Below are 15,373 nucleotides of genomic sequence, written 5' to 3' on the forward strand. Positions count from 1 at the left end.
TCTAATATTACTGAGCCTCTGCAGTGAAAGAGAGGACCTGCTGGAGGCTGGAAGGTCAAGCACAAAGTATAAGTTCAAATCAAATCAAACTTTATTTGTAGAGCACTTTTTCATATTTATAAAAACAATGCAAAGTGCTGAACAGGAAAAAGAAGAAAAGAAGAAAAAATTCAAGAAAAACTAAGGTGAGAGTCAATGGTCTAATAAGCATGTTTTATTGTGTATGTATCTAATGATGTATTTGTTGGCTGTTTTTCCTTCTGTTTCAGAGCCTCTACACGGCGCTGCAGGAAGCTGACCTGCTGAGAGAAAGACAGACTATTTCTTCTACCTTGTACATTACAGTTAAACATGAGATTTTATGTTGATATGTTTTTTTCCCCACTGGTATTTTATTTAAGCCAAGATTTCCACACAGTGCGCTAGTTGAATTCTGTCAGTGTGGAGTATGTTAAAGCGCATGTAGGCCTGTTGTTTGTTGTCCTGTATACTTGAAAGGCTGTATGTTCGGCCTTTTCAGAGCTTTCAGATGGATTATTAATGTTAATGTGTCAGTATAGGTTTTACTTAAGTAAGTAAAACACATTTGTTACTTCATTCTGTGTGATGGTTCCTGAAAATATAGAGGCCACATGTGAAATGTTTTGCTTTACTGGTCTTGTGGTCTAAACTGTGAAGTGTATGGTCAGGGTTTACAGATGGTTGCGTCCATCCCACCTTGTCCCTCCAAAACATGCCAGGTGTCCCTCTTCTTGTCTTTCTGGAGGTGGTCACCCTAACCGAGGGTCGAACTTGATCTTCTGTCTGATGATGAATGTCTGAGTTCTCCAGGGTCATGTTTACAGTGCATTGTTCTCTGCAGCATGCCTGTGTGTGTGTGTGTGTGTGTGTGTGTGTGTGTGTGTGTGTGTGTGTGTGTGTGTGTGTGTGTGTGTGTGTGTGTGTGTGTGTGTGTGTGGTGTCATTACTAAAATAGCTAACAGCACCAGCTTGTGGCCTGTCGTGGTAACTACATCGTGTTTCTGTGGAAACGGTTTCCTGAAGGTTCTCATATAAACAGAATCTTTCCGCTGGTCAGACAGAACGCTGTGGCGTGAAGCTTGCTGTCAACTTTGTGACTGTCAGTGTGACAGAGTGACAGCTGCGTCACTTCAGGAGGCCTTCATGTGTTCACCTTCATGAGTTCACCAGTCGGTGCCCTGCTTGGCCTCAGGGTCGGGTCAGAGCGTCGGCAGCCGAACCTCCGGCGGTCAGCTCCTCTCTAAACCCAGGGTGTGTGTGTGTGTGTGTGTGTGAATGTGGGGCTGGATGTTTTGACCCCTGTGAGTTCGGTCTGGACCGTGACCTCTGACCTCCGTCAGCTGTGGTTGGCTCCGGTTTCTCGCCACCCTGGTTTTGGAGACGGAAGGCTGGACCTGCAGGCAGCGCGGGGGGACGGGGGGACGGGGGGACGGGGGGACGGCAGCTGGCCTCTTTAGCGCCACCTGCTTCCAGACCTGTAAAAGTTAAGAGAAGCCACAGGTCAGACTCACCTGCTGGTGGGGGTGTGTGGTCCCGCTGACCTGACTGCCAGGGGTCAGAGGTGAGCGACGCGAAGCCGTGACCTCGGCTCCGCGACGCCGAGGGACAGAGTGCTGCGCCTCACACTGGCCATTCCAGGAACTACGGTGACTGACTGAAGACGGCCCGGACTCTCCTGACCCCCGCCACGCTGCCAGACCGCAGGGACCGCCGGGAGCGTTCGGAACATTCAGCTGCTGTGATCCAGTCGTCAGTGTTGCTTCAGTAAATTCTTCAGAAAGCAGGTGAAAAAAGGATTCATCACAACATTTCACAAAGTCTGTGGGAGATTGCAAAAAGAAAATCGGACGGTGTGTTTCCTCGGTGCTCGAACTCTGATCACTGCCTTTGTGATTTTGGAAAAGCTGCGCTCCACTGGTGTGGAGCAGGGACACTGCAGAGTGTAGCGGTCCGTCCAGCGGTCCGTCCAGCGGTCCGTCCAGCGGTCCGTCCAGCGGTCCGTCCAGCGGTCTGTCCAGCGGTCCGTCCAGCAGTCCGTCCAACAGGACTCCCGGACATTTGCAGCGCCAGCCGGACCGTAGAGCGTTTCAGTCTAAAGAAACTGAGCACAGCTTTGGGCAGCGTGGTCAGATCTCTCAGGGCCGTGGCCGCTGAACGCCGGTGGAGGCGAGAGGGAAAACATGCAGTTCGAAGTTTGCCGGCATGTTTTACTGATGGCGCTGCGGGTTTCCGTGGAAACGCAGAGCTGCAGGTCTGTCAGGGAGGAGGGCAGTGTGCTAGAGTTCATCTGCCAGCTCCTCTCCTCCCTCTCCTCAGAGTCCGCCCTGCTCCCTCCGTCCACACCTCGCTCTTCCAGCCCCCCCCCCCACTAACCCCTAGCCCCTAACCCCTAACTCCTAACCCCTAACCCCTAACTCCTAACCCCTAACTCCTAACCCCTAACCCCTAACCCCTAACTCCTAACCCCTAACCCCTAACCCCTAACTCCTAACCCCTAACCCCTAACCCCTAACCCCTAACCCCTAACCCAGACCACAACACAGCCTAACCCTAAAGAAATGTTTTTGCACTTTTACTTTTTTCAGTAACAACAACATGGTCAAGAAAACAGTTTCCCCTCATTAGGACCACAAAAGGTCCCCACAAATGACATTGTTCCTGGTTTTCCTATGGTTGTGGGGACATTTTGTCCCCACAACCATAGGAAAACCCAGACCACACACACACACACACAGACACACACACAGACACACACACACACACACACACACACACACACACACACACACACACACACACACACACACACACACTCCCATTCCCAAGCAGGCTGCAGCATTTCACACTTATGTCACCTGGCCTGCAGCATGAGGAGTATTGCTCTCACAAACACCGAGGTGTGAAGGTAAACACAGCTCTGTGCAAACATCACAAACACTTCTTCACTGAACACACTCACACACACCGTCGCTCATGCAAGCGGTCGTGCACGCAAACACACGTCCACCATGCAGCATTGATTACCCCGCTGTGTTAAATCCAGGCATGGAGGCCTGAGCGCCACGGCGTCCAGGAGCGACACCTCAGCCAGGGTGGAAGTGTGTGTGTGTGTGTGTGTGTGTGTGTGTGTGTGTGTGTGTGCGGGGCGGCGGTAGGAAAACACACGATGGCCAGCCAGCTGTTCGCAGGCCGAACGCAGCCGCCGCCATGAAGCCGCTTTATGAGCTGCTGCTGGACGTGTTCCTGCAGCCGGCGGAGGAACCGCTAAATCACTGCTCCAGCTGTTCCCGGGCTCTCCGGGGCCCGCCGGGGCCCGCCGGGCGCGCAGCAGGTGTATGGCCTACTCAGCCCCGTCTCACACACACACACACACACACACACACACACACACACACACACACCCGGTCACGTAACAAATAATAATGGCTCCACACACGGCCCATCCATCACTGTTATGGCCCGGCCCAGGAGACCTGCTCACACACACTCAGGGGACTGCCAGAGAGAGAGAGAGAGAGAGAGAGAGAGTGCATGTGTGTGTGTGTGTGTGTGTGTGTGTGTGTGTGTGTGTGTGTGTGCGCGCACAAGGGTGTGCAACACAAAGCACATGCACAGTGATGGAAACACACAGTGACAGCGTTACTGTGCACACACACACACACACGATGTGTGCAGCGCTGGTTCTGATAAACTTGTGGGGCCTTTTTTCTTCCTCTTTCTCAGAATCATCACGTCTAACACATGAAGGCCCTGTGAACACATGAAGGCCCTGTGAACACATGAAGGCCCTGTGAACACATGAAGCCATCTGGGAGGGGGCGTCCAGGATCGCATTCACACATTCATTAACTCTCACTCAGTGTGTGTGACACTCCGACGAACATGGTGTGTGTGAGAGAGAACAGCAGGCTTTATGAGAGACCCTAGTGGTGTGACTGACACACACCGCCATACACACTCACCAGGGCCGGTCCGTCCTACAGGCGAAGCAGTTTCCTGCCTGGGGCGCCATGTACCGGGGGGGCCTCGTGGCCGTACAACGGGCGCCCCGACGCTCCGTGTGAGTGCTGCTCTGCACCGCTCTGCACCGCTCTGACGCTCTGCACCGCTCTGCACCGCCCTGACGCTCTGCACCGCCCTGACGCTCTGCACCGCTCTGCACCGCTCTGACGCTCTGCACCGCCCTGACGCTCTGCACCGCCCTGACGCTCTGCACCGCTCTGCACCGCTCTGACGCTCTGCACCGCCCTGACGCTCTGACGCTCTGCACCGCTCTGACGCTCTGCACCGCCCTGACGCTCTGCACCGCTCTGCACCGCTCTGACGCTCTGCACCGCCCTGACGCTCTGCACCGCTCTGCACCGCTCTGCACCGCTCTGACGCTCTGCACCGCTCTGACGCTCTGCACCGCTCTGATGCTCTGCACCGCTCTGACGCTCTGACGCTCTGCACCGCCCTGACGCTCTGCACCGCTCTGCACCGCTCTGATGCTCTGCACCGCTCTGACGCTCTGCACCGCTCTGCACCGCTCTGATGCTCTGCACCGCTCTGACGCTCTGCACCGCTCTGATGCTCTGCACCGCTCTGACGCTCTGCACCGCTCTGCACCGCTCTGACGCTCTGCACCGCTCTGCACCGCCCTGACGCTCTGCACCGCCCTGACGCTCTGCACCGCTCTGCACCGCTCTGACGCTCTGCACCGCCCTGACGCTCTGCACCGCCCTGACGCTCTGCACCGCTCTGCACCGCTCTGACGCTCTGCACCGCCCTGACGCTCTGCACCGCTCTGCACCGCTCTGACGCTCTGCACCGCCCTGACGCTCTGCACCGCTCTGCACCGCTCTGCACCGCTCTGACGCTCTGCACCGCTCTGACGCTCTGCACCGCTCTGATGCTCTGCACCGCTCTGACGCTCTGACGCTCTGCACCGCCCTGACGCTCTGCACCGCTCTGCACCGCTCTGATGCTCTGCACCGCTCTGACGCTCTGCACCGCTCTGCACCGCTCTGATGCTCTGCACCGCTCTGACGCTCTGCACCGCTCTGATGCTCTGCACCGCTCTGACGCTCTGCACCGCTCTGCACCGCCCTGACGCTCTGCACCGCTCTGATGCTCTGCACCGCCCTGACGCTCTGCACCGCCCTGACGCTCTGCACCGCTCTGACGCTCTGCACCGCTCTGACGCTCTGCACCGCTCTGCACCGCTCTGACGCTCTGCACCGCTCTGATGCTCTGCACCGCCCTGACGCTCTGCACCGCTCTGACGCTCTGACGCTCTGACGCTCTGATGCTCTGCACCGCTCTGCACCGCTCTGACGCTCTGACGCTCTGCACCGCTCTGCACCGCTCTGCACCGCTCTGACGCTCTGCACCGCTCTGATGCTCTGCACCGCCCTGACGCTCTGCACCGCTCTGACGCTCTGCACCGCTCTGACGCTCTGACGCTCTGCACCGCCCTGACGCTCTGCACCGCCCTGACGCTCTGCACCGCCCTGACGCTCTGCACCGCCCTGACGCTCTGCACCGCTCTGACGCTCTGCACCGCTCTGACGCTCTGACGCTCTGACGCTCTGATGCTCTGCACCGCTCTGCACCGCTCTGACGCTCTGACACTCTGCACCGCTCTGCACCGCTCTGACGGTCTGCACCGCTCTGACGCTCTGCACCGCTTTGACGCTCTGCACCGCTCTGACGCTCTGACACTCTGCACTGCTCTGCTCCGCTCTGCACTGCTCTGACGCTCTGCACCGCTCTGATGCTCTGCACCGCTCTGACGCTCTGCACCGCTCTGACGCTCTGCACCGCTCTGCACCGCTCTGACGCTCTGCACCGCTCTGCACCGCTCTGACGCTCTGCACCGCTCTGCACCGCACTGACGCTCTGCACCGCTCTGCACCGCTCTGACGCTCTGCACCGCTCTGACGCTCTGACACTCTGCACTGCTCTGCTCCGCTCTGACGCTCTGACACTCTGCACTGCTCTGCTCCGCTCTGCACCGCTCTGACGCTCTGCACCGCTCTGACGCTCTGCACCGCTCTGACGCTCTGACGCTCTGACGCTCTGCACCGCTCTGACGCTCTGACGCTCTGCACCGCTCTGACGCTCTGACGCTCTGCACTGCTCTGACGCTCTGCACCGCTCTGACTCTGCACCGCTCTGACGCTCTGCACCGCTCTGCACCGCTCTGACGCTCTGCACCGCTCTGACGCTCTGCACCGCTCTGCACCGCTCTGACGCTCTGCACCGCTCTGCACCGCTCTGACGCTCTGACGCTCTGCACTGCTCTGCTCCGCTCTGCACCGCTCTGACGCTCTGACGCTCTGCACCGCTCTGCACCGCTCTGACGCTCTGCACCGCTCTGACGCTCTGCACCGCTCTGACGCTCTGCACCGCTCTGACGCTCTGCACCGCTCTGACGCTCTGCACCGCTCTGCACCGCTCTGCACCGCTCTGACGCTCTGCACCGCTCTGCACCGCTCTGACGCTCTGACACTCTGCACTGCTCTGCTCCGCTCTGCACCGCTCTGACGCTCTGCACCGCTCTGACGCTCTGCACCGCTCTGCACCGCTCTGACGCTCTGACGCTCTGCACCGCTCTGACGCTCTGCACCGCTCTGCACCGCTCTGACGCTCTGACGCTCTGCACCGCTCTGCACCGCTCTGCACCGCTCTGACACTCTGACGCTCTGCACCGCTCTGACGCTCTGCACCGCTCTGTGTGAGCACCACACTTCGTGGCATCGCTCGGCATGGGGTGCTCGTGTTGGGCTCCCCCAGGGTGCCGGAGAGGCCTGGGCCAGCCCTGACACTCACACACCACTATACACACTCACACACCACCATACACACTCACACACCACCATACACACTCACACACCACTATACACACTCACACACCACTATACACACTCACACACCACTATACACACTGCTAGCTGTCCTTCTGATGCAGCAGAGCTCCAGTTACAGTGCTGAATCCTCCACACAGCAGGACGGGAAGCCTATGGAGGAGGAGGAGGAGGAGGAGGAGGAGGAGAAGAGGAGAGGAGAGGAGGAGGAGGAGGAGGAGGAGGAGGAGGAGAGGAGAAGGAGAAGGAGAGGAGGAGGAGGAGGAGGAGGAGGTGATGCAGCAGGTGAAGGCAGAAAGCTTCTCTGAAGAGTGAAGTGAAGGTAGAAGAGTGTTTCTAACGTGGAAATTTGCAGAAGTGAATAAAATGAGAGAAAAAGAAAGGAGAGCAGAGGAAGAAAAGAATAAGGAGAGCAGAGGAAGACAAGAAGGAAGGAGACACGAGGAAGACAAGAAGGAAGGAGACAGGAGGAAGACAAGAGGAGGAGGAGATCCAGCAGGAGACGCTGTGTATCATTTAACGTAGTATTGTCTTACAGATGCTGCTTGGACACACTGAGTCCCTGTCCCTCCAGGAGGACGGCTGTCAGCGCCCACAGCAGTGTGTGTGTGTGTGTGTGTGTGTGTGTGTGTGTGTGTGTGTGTGTGTGAGAGAGAGAGAGAGAGAGAGAGAGAGAGAGGCCGTGCTGCAGGAAAGCAGCTGTGCTGGGGAAATGACATATCTGCCTCAGTTCCTAACAGCTGGTCCCTGCAGTTGCCCTTTTCCACACATGAAAGGGCAACAGTCACTCTGCCTGTGTGTGTGTGTGTGTGTGTGTGTGTGTGTGTGTGTGTGTGTGTGTGTGCATAAGACATGAAAAAGAAAGGCAGTAACAGGCATCACAGGAAAATATTCAGTGCCTCGTAAATCTGGACATGCCTCCAACAGAACAGTTTGTGTGTGTGTGTGTGTGTGTGTATGTGTGTGTGTGTGTGTGTGTGTGTGTGTGTGTTCTTGTACATACCCACAAGTAAGGACCAAAATTTGTTTTTCACCAACAGAGTGAGGACATTTTTGCAAAGTGAGGACATTGTTGCAGGTCCTCACTTTTCAAAAGTGACCCCACTCGGCGGGGGTGTGCGTCTCTACGAAAATAAAAACTGTAATAAGGTGATTGTCAGGGAGACACTTTGCACCAAAGACATTGAACTATTGTCCGTATCCCTGCGACTGTTTTATCTTTCCAGGGAATTTCCAGTTATTTCCACAGTGAGGGGGCGGGGCCGGAGAGCGACAAGGGGCGGGGCTGACTGAGAGCCCAGGACTGTGGCGTTCTGCTGTGAACTGCTTCCATGGTGTTTCATATCATTTATTTGTCAATAATAACGTTCACAGCGTTTATGCATTTGACCACAATCCCAAGCAACACCGGGAACGTCCGCCGCCGCACCGTGCCGCCAGCTAGCAGGATCCTGGCTCTCTTCGGGGATTCACAGGCTGGAGGGTTCATGCAGGGAAGCGCCGCCGGGCCGCCGCTCAGCGCTGACAGCAGCCGCAAGCGGCGCTCTGTCCCCGGCCAGCCAGCGCGGCCAGCCAGCCCCACGGTGCCCGCCCCCCGGCCGCTCGCGCTGTTTCTCACGGGCAGCGGCACTTTCTCCACGCCGTTTGTGGTGTTTTGTCCCGGCCGCTAGCCACCCACTAGCTACCTGCTAGCCACCCACTAGCTACCTGCTAGCCACCCTCTAGCTACCTGCTAGCCACCCTCTAGCTACCTGCTAGCCACCCTCTAGCTACCCGCTAGCCACCCTCTAGCTACCCGCTAGCCACCCTCTAGCTACCCGCTAGCCACCCTCTAGCTACCCGCTAGCCACCCGCTAGCCGCCCGCTAGCTACCCGGCTGTCCGTGGTGTTGCCCCCCCCCCCCGTGATATTGCAAGTTTTGGACACTTCCGGGTAGGCCTCATGTTTTCAGCCATGTGTTCCGTCCACTTCTTATATATACAGTCTATGAGTGAAATACAGAGACTGAAGTTGATTTATTCGTTTATTATGATTTATTTCAGAAACTGATTTGTGATTACTGACATCACCCAATAAACACATGTGGAGAGCCAAACCTCCTCCTCCTCCTGTGTTCTTACTGACACTCATCTTGAATGCTGGATCAACTTCAAGAACTGTGCCTCACACCCTTTTCTCACTTACACTAACCCTAACCCACACCACAACAAAGCCTAACCCTAAAGAAATGTTTTTGCACTTTTACTTTTTTCAGTAACGACAACATGGTCAAGAAAACACTGTTTCCCCTCATTAGGACCCAAGACAAGTCCCCACAAATGACATTGTGCCGGGATTTCCTATGGTTGTGGGGACATTTTTTCCCCACAACCATAGGAAAAACCAGACCCCCCCCCCCCCCCCCCCCCCCCCACACACACACACACACACTTTTGACCAGTTCATAAACAGTAAACTCATCATCATTCCAGCAGTTCAACCTCCTGCTGAAATTCAGCCAGCATGCTGCTTTTCTGCTTTCTAGCGCTGAACTGTACACGTCTTCTCCTGCTTTTGTGCGCGATGCTGGCAGTGAAAGCAGTCCAGGTCATGAAGTGTCAGGTGAACCGGAGGAAAGCGGAGTGTATTGTCAGGACTGCTTGACCTGGTTCAGGGGGAAGCGGCACACAAAGCTCAGGAGGAGCTGCTCCACATGGCTGTGCTCTGCCACAGCTGGGTCCAGGCGGTGAAGGATTATTCTGCCATGCACCGACTGAACCTGCTCACCACTGAGGCTTGTTGATATAACACGGTGGAGGTGAATCACAGTCAGCCTGTCACGTCCCCTCGCCTCCCCATCCACACCTTCCAGATGAAATAACTCCACAGCACGGCGTGACGGAGTCATCTGGAAAGCTGAAGAGGCAGAAGTCCATCGCAGGGCGTGCTGTGCTAATAACCCTGACAACATTTCATATGTGGACTTTCATTTCCTCAGCATAACAGCGAGGTGTTGGGTCGACTTATATGGTGGCTCGCTTTACAGACATATTATCTGGTGTGAATCAGGTCAATGAGCCGCCGGCGGCCCAGAGCAGGGGAGAACCTCCAATTAGTGTGGTGTGTGTGTGTGTGTGTGTGTGTGTGTGTGTTTTCTGATTTAGTTTAAAATCTTATGACATTGGTGTTCAAATTATGGGTCGGCCTCCCTCTGAGGGGCTTTAGGAATAACTGTACGGGTCAAGGAGACGCTGTAGCAGTCAGTATGATGAGACTGGATTGTTCTCTGCAGTAACATCATTTCAGCCTTTTTAAAATAGAATGAAGGTAACATTGCAATGGAACCTTAAAGGTTCATTAAGGAGTTTACACGTTTCATGAGAAACAGCGGCCCCTGCAGGCCTTGGGCGTAACTGCAGCTTAGTGAAACGGTGCCTGTGGCTTGCATCCATGTGCGTCTACGGAAGAGGGGAACTCCTTCCTCGCTCTTTTAGTAGCGCTGCAGTGACCTTTAAGGTTCTTCTGCCTGGTGGGTCTGTGCTGGAGCTGAGGCAGTGCTAGAAGCCAGTCTGTTCTTACTTTCTGGAAGCTCCATCCTCAGTACTGCTCAGTTGTTGCTGGTTAAGCATCTGGCGGAGTAATGGCGGACAAAACGAAAGCTAAGGGAGTCAGGCCAGTGGGAGGCGCATTACGTCACATCATCTCAAATTCTCCCAAAAACATTGTGGTGCCGGACCGGCACTGCAACAAGCAGCTGCTTCAGTTGCTTCTTTCATGCTTTATTTACTTCTTTCACGAGCATAATCCTTAACAGTGGCAGCAAATGGATAGATGATTAATTCAGCTTCATTTCCATTGTCACAGTGATCTCCCCACGGCTGGAAAGGCAGGAGTAACTGAAGCATAGGTCAAATGGCAGGGAGATATGAAACATCTCAACAGCTCCTGAAGGACATTCGCTCCCTAAAAGCCCTTCAGAAGCGTCTTTCTGCTAACGTTACTGCAGAGCGCATGGTGGTCCGAGCTCGTCTGAAAACCAGACGTCCAGACGCTGTGCCTGCATGGGACCACTGCTCAGCTCCTGCTCTCTGAGGACCCAGGTCCAGAGCCATCAGGCCTGGCTGCTGCCCCAGAACACCCCGTCAGGCCCGATCCTGGAGGCCGCCCGGTCACGGCCCCGGCAGTAAAACAGCCCGGCCTCGTATTTTCCATCCAAGCAGAATTCCCCCTTGTTTTTCTCTGCGACTGCTCAGCGCCGGGGACCCTCCGGCTGGGTCGCAGCCCGGGCCCATTCATCACAGGTGACCCCCCCTCCATCAGCCTCCAGACACCGTCCCCCAGCCCCAGTAAAGTGGCAGCCGGCTCCCCTTCCTGTCTGACGTCACCCTCCAGAGCCGGGACGGTCAGAGGGGCTCGGCAGGGCGGGAACACCAGGGGACTCAACAGAAAGACACACGGACGTCTTCTGGATGTCAAATAATGACGTCAGTGAAACGTCTTTTCTTTGACATCCGTACAACGTCCCAGAGAGACGTATTAAACCGTCCACTGAGGCTCACCTGAGGACGAGCAGAGAGAAGGCCTCACCAGGTTCTGGACTCAGCGGTTGCTCCAGAGCCACAGCAGCGACTCAGAACATCCCTGAACCGGGTTTACTGAGGAACAGGTCCGTTCTGCTCAGAAAGCTGCACGTCTCCCTCAGAACACATGCTCATGAAGGTTCACAGTTCCAGTGCATAATCAGGTATTTTCTGTAGTTTCTACAGTGACAGTGAAGCCCACGTCTCGGTTAACGTCACATTTCTGTGGTTTCATCCTGTAAATCAAACACACGGTACAATACGGGACATTGACCACAGTGAGATCAAGACATGAGGCCAGAGAGCAGCGCCTCCAGCTCTCTCACTTTCAGCTAAATCAGGCTTGCTTTGTTCACACATCGTGTGTGTGAACGGAGGTGAACGGTGGCTTTAAGGCTGAATCTAATAGAGATTCTGTGTTTGTGCTGTAGGTGATTACAGATTTCACATCACAGCTGGTCACTTCATTAACCAGGTACAAGACCCTGAAATGGTAACCGAATGTAGATACATGGCGGGAAACTCAAAGGTGGAGTGATTCGATGGTGTTGTAGTGAGCATTTTCTGCCTCTGAGTGAGAGTATTAGCATTTCCAGTTGGGGATAAGACTGCATGTTTTCCTGTGTATGCATGGCTTTTCACCAGGAACAACAGAGAAAGTGTGTGTCTGTGTGTGATGGAGCAGTGAGCCATCCAGGCTGGAGATGAACTGTACATCAGAAGATGTCACATTAGTGACTGTCGGGAATGAAGAACGTGTTTGTGAGCGTTCAGACAGAAATCCAGCTCATTTTGAAAGACCTACATTCATGCCAGCTTTCTGCGGTGTGGTTCGTCTGGCTGCATGTTAGAGGTGACATTGTTCTTGTTACTGAATCTGTCAGAAAAACGATCTTTGTCTCCTCTAACACTCCACAGATTCAGTTTCCTTTATCATATAGGAGCAGGAACAGGCTGTCCTTTCATCATTAGCCTTCCAACTCACCATGCACTGGCAACAATAGCTGACCAACATTCAGCACTGAGAAACAATACCATAAGCTGAGGCACTTTCCATTAGTCACTAGTAAAACACTTACCACAAATGTGTAATGAGATTGTTTTGTTTAATGTCCTAGCTGTCAATAAATGTTTAGAATAAGCAGATATGTGCATTTTGGCTGCTAATACTTTGTGGGGTTTTCTCTGTATTTTACTGAACTCTTTATGTTGAGGTTATTTGCAGCCACTTCACCTCAAACTCCCACGGAAGAATTAAAATATTTACACTATGATTACCATGCACTGCATCTGAAGTGGGTCACTGCCGAAGACTCAACCCAGATAGTGCAGTTTTATAGGTTATTCAGTAATCCATCTCATGGTTCACTTACTTCATGAGGTCTGAGTAATGGAGCACAAAGAAATCTATATTTTAAAGCAGAGTCAACAAAGGAACAAGCCCATTGTGTGTGTATTCCAGATACCAAGATGCTTCAGGTTTCAGGTGCTGCCCTCAGGACACAGTCCAGACTGGAGCTCCTAATACAATGCAGTTGTTGACTAATAGCAGGTGGGTGCCCTTGTTTTGGACCAATCCCAGAAGACAGACTCCCCTATAAAGACCCCTGACCACCATCTACCTACCAAACATTGGAACAAGACCAAGCAGCTTCCAGTGAAGACCAGATTTTACCTCAGAGAGCACAAAACCCCAGAGCGAACTGAAGATTTACAATGAAGATTATTTTACTCTTCCTGTCCTTCATAGTCAGAAGTAGTCAGCTGTCGCTGAGTGACTGCGGATCGGAAGCCAGACGGCCGCAGTTTAACGACATCGCCGTGACTTGCGGCACCTCGTCCATCGGTCTGGCCATCCAGATGTGCCCCGTCATCTACACAGGCTACAACGAGACTCTGCTGATCCTGAACCACATGATGGGCTCGGCCTGTCGAGCCACCCTGGATGAGTCCGTGTCTCCACCCGTGGCTCGGTTCAACTTCCCCCTGAACATGACCCACGCCTGTGGAAGCATCTTCAGGACCACCAGCGCCGCCGGGACCGGCATCTTCTCCGACTTTTCCAACATCCAGACGGTGAACGTCAGCGGCATCGTTCGCTCGGTCGATCCCACCACCGGCACCATCACCTACAACGCCGAGCTGAAGTACTACTACTCCTGCGCCTACCCGCTAGAATACCTGATCAACAACACCCAGGTGGACGTGTCGGCCTCCTCCATTTCGGTCAAGGACAACAACGGTAGTTTCATCAGCACTTTGAGCATGGAGCTGTTCGCCGACGCCAACTACACCAGACCCATGGTCATCCCCGAGCTGGGCATCGAGCTGAGGACGGACGTCTTCGTGGAGGTGAAAGCCACCAACTTGACGGGCCAGTACCACGTCCTGCTGGACCGGTGCTACGCCTCCATCTCGCCTCTGCCTTCCAACTCCAGTTTCTTCAACCTCTTCGTGCCCTGCTCCAAAGATCAGCTCACCACCATGATTGAGAATGGAGACAGCCAGAGCGCCCGCTTTAAGTTCCCGGCGTTCCGCTTCATCGAGCAGCAGAACCAGACCGTGTCCACCTACTTCCTGCACTGCATCACCCGTCTGTGCGAGAGGAGCACCTGCAGCACCTTCAAGCAGTGCAACCGCCGGAGGAAGAGGAGCTCCTTCGACACGTCGGTGGAGGGGATAACCCAGACCTACACCCTGACCTCCCCGAGGATCATCACCAGGGCCGAGAGCACCGAGTCCAAAGAGAAGCCCCTCATTGCGGAGGAGGAGGCGGATTCTGCCGCGGGGCTCGGTGCCGCCGTCGGCGTCCTGGCCTTTGCCTGTCTAGTCGCCCTTTGTGTTGCAGCCTTGTTTTACAAAAGGCTCAGGAACTAAGGCAGCATCAGCGAGCTGAGAAAACACAATACTGGCTGTGGGGAAAGGAAACAAACGCTTCCTGAGGTGTTGTGTGAAAGCGGGTGGAGGACTGGGGTTAGCTTGGCGCTGCTTCTGTGGGGAGATGGTATGTCTGCCCCTGCATCCCACCGGGTCCCGGCCCTGGACAGGTAGTAGGGACAGGTGCGCTCTTAGAGGAGACACAGTAGACTTTGTTAGCCTTGAAAAATAAATTCTTAACTGGACAGAGAAAAGCTTTAGGTGTTATTGCATGTCTGCACTTTATAAGCTTTGAAATTCTAGAAGAAAATGGTGGCTGTAGATACGATAGTGTGTAATGTTTCAAGCATTTCACTCTCTGTGTGGAGTGTTTGGTGTGTGGGCTGTTTGAAAGTGCCGTCTAAGTACCTTTCAAAGTATTAAGCCTCTAATTTATTTAATCTCACAGAAAAAATTATTACAGAATTACTAAATTATCCGGTGCCAGAGTATGTGTGTTAATGCTCTGTTCTCTTTGTAAAATTCCCCTCAATTCACCCTGACTAAAGATTACAAATCAAAGCCTTGTCAACAGTCTTGTTTGAATTAATTGAAAAAAAATGTATGAAATGAGTGTAAAACAAGAAGAAAACATGCTTCTTGTTCAGCATTGTCTGGACTTTTATGCCTTTATCTGCATTTTCTTTGGTGTATAAAATAAAACTATGCAAAAGTGCAAGTTGTTCCTCCTGTTTGTCCTACAGCCTGGTGACACACACACACACACACACACACACACACACACACACACACACACACACACACACACACACACACACACACACAGATTTAGATGTCGTTATGGAGGCAGGTCTCTGTGATCACAGAAGACCTCAGAAAACCAGATTATTACAGTTTTTCTTGACCCAGCCTCCACATTTCTCAAAACACTCTGGTGTCAAAACTCTGAACACTTCTCATGGTTTTCACACAGTTTCCAAAACTCCTGCACTCTTTTTACGAAGCACTGGACACGTTTTTAGCTCAATGGCACACACTGTTTTCATCCTCACCAGCAAAAGAACCGAA

General features: G+C 53.9%; 1 protein-coding gene across 1 annotated transcript; it reads left to right on the top strand.

Annotated features, from left to right (window-relative positions):
* Window positions 1-13,144: 13,144 nt before the first annotated feature.
* On the top strand, window positions 13,145-14,305 carry LOC115402750 (zona pellucida-like domain-containing protein 1). Its single transcript, XM_030111272.1, has one exon. The coding sequence runs from the start codon at window positions 13,145-13,147 to the stop codon at window positions 14,303-14,305; it is 1,161 nt and encodes a 386-aa protein (XP_029967132.1).
* The last annotated feature ends 1,068 nt before the right edge of the window (window positions 14,306-15,373 follow it).

The sequence above is a fragment of the Salarias fasciatus genome, chromosome 16 (genome assembly GCF_902148845.1).
Source record: "Salarias fasciatus chromosome 16, fSalaFa1.1, whole genome shotgun sequence".
Lineage (NCBI taxonomy): Eukaryota > Metazoa > Chordata > Actinopteri > Blenniiformes > Blenniidae > Salarias > Salarias fasciatus.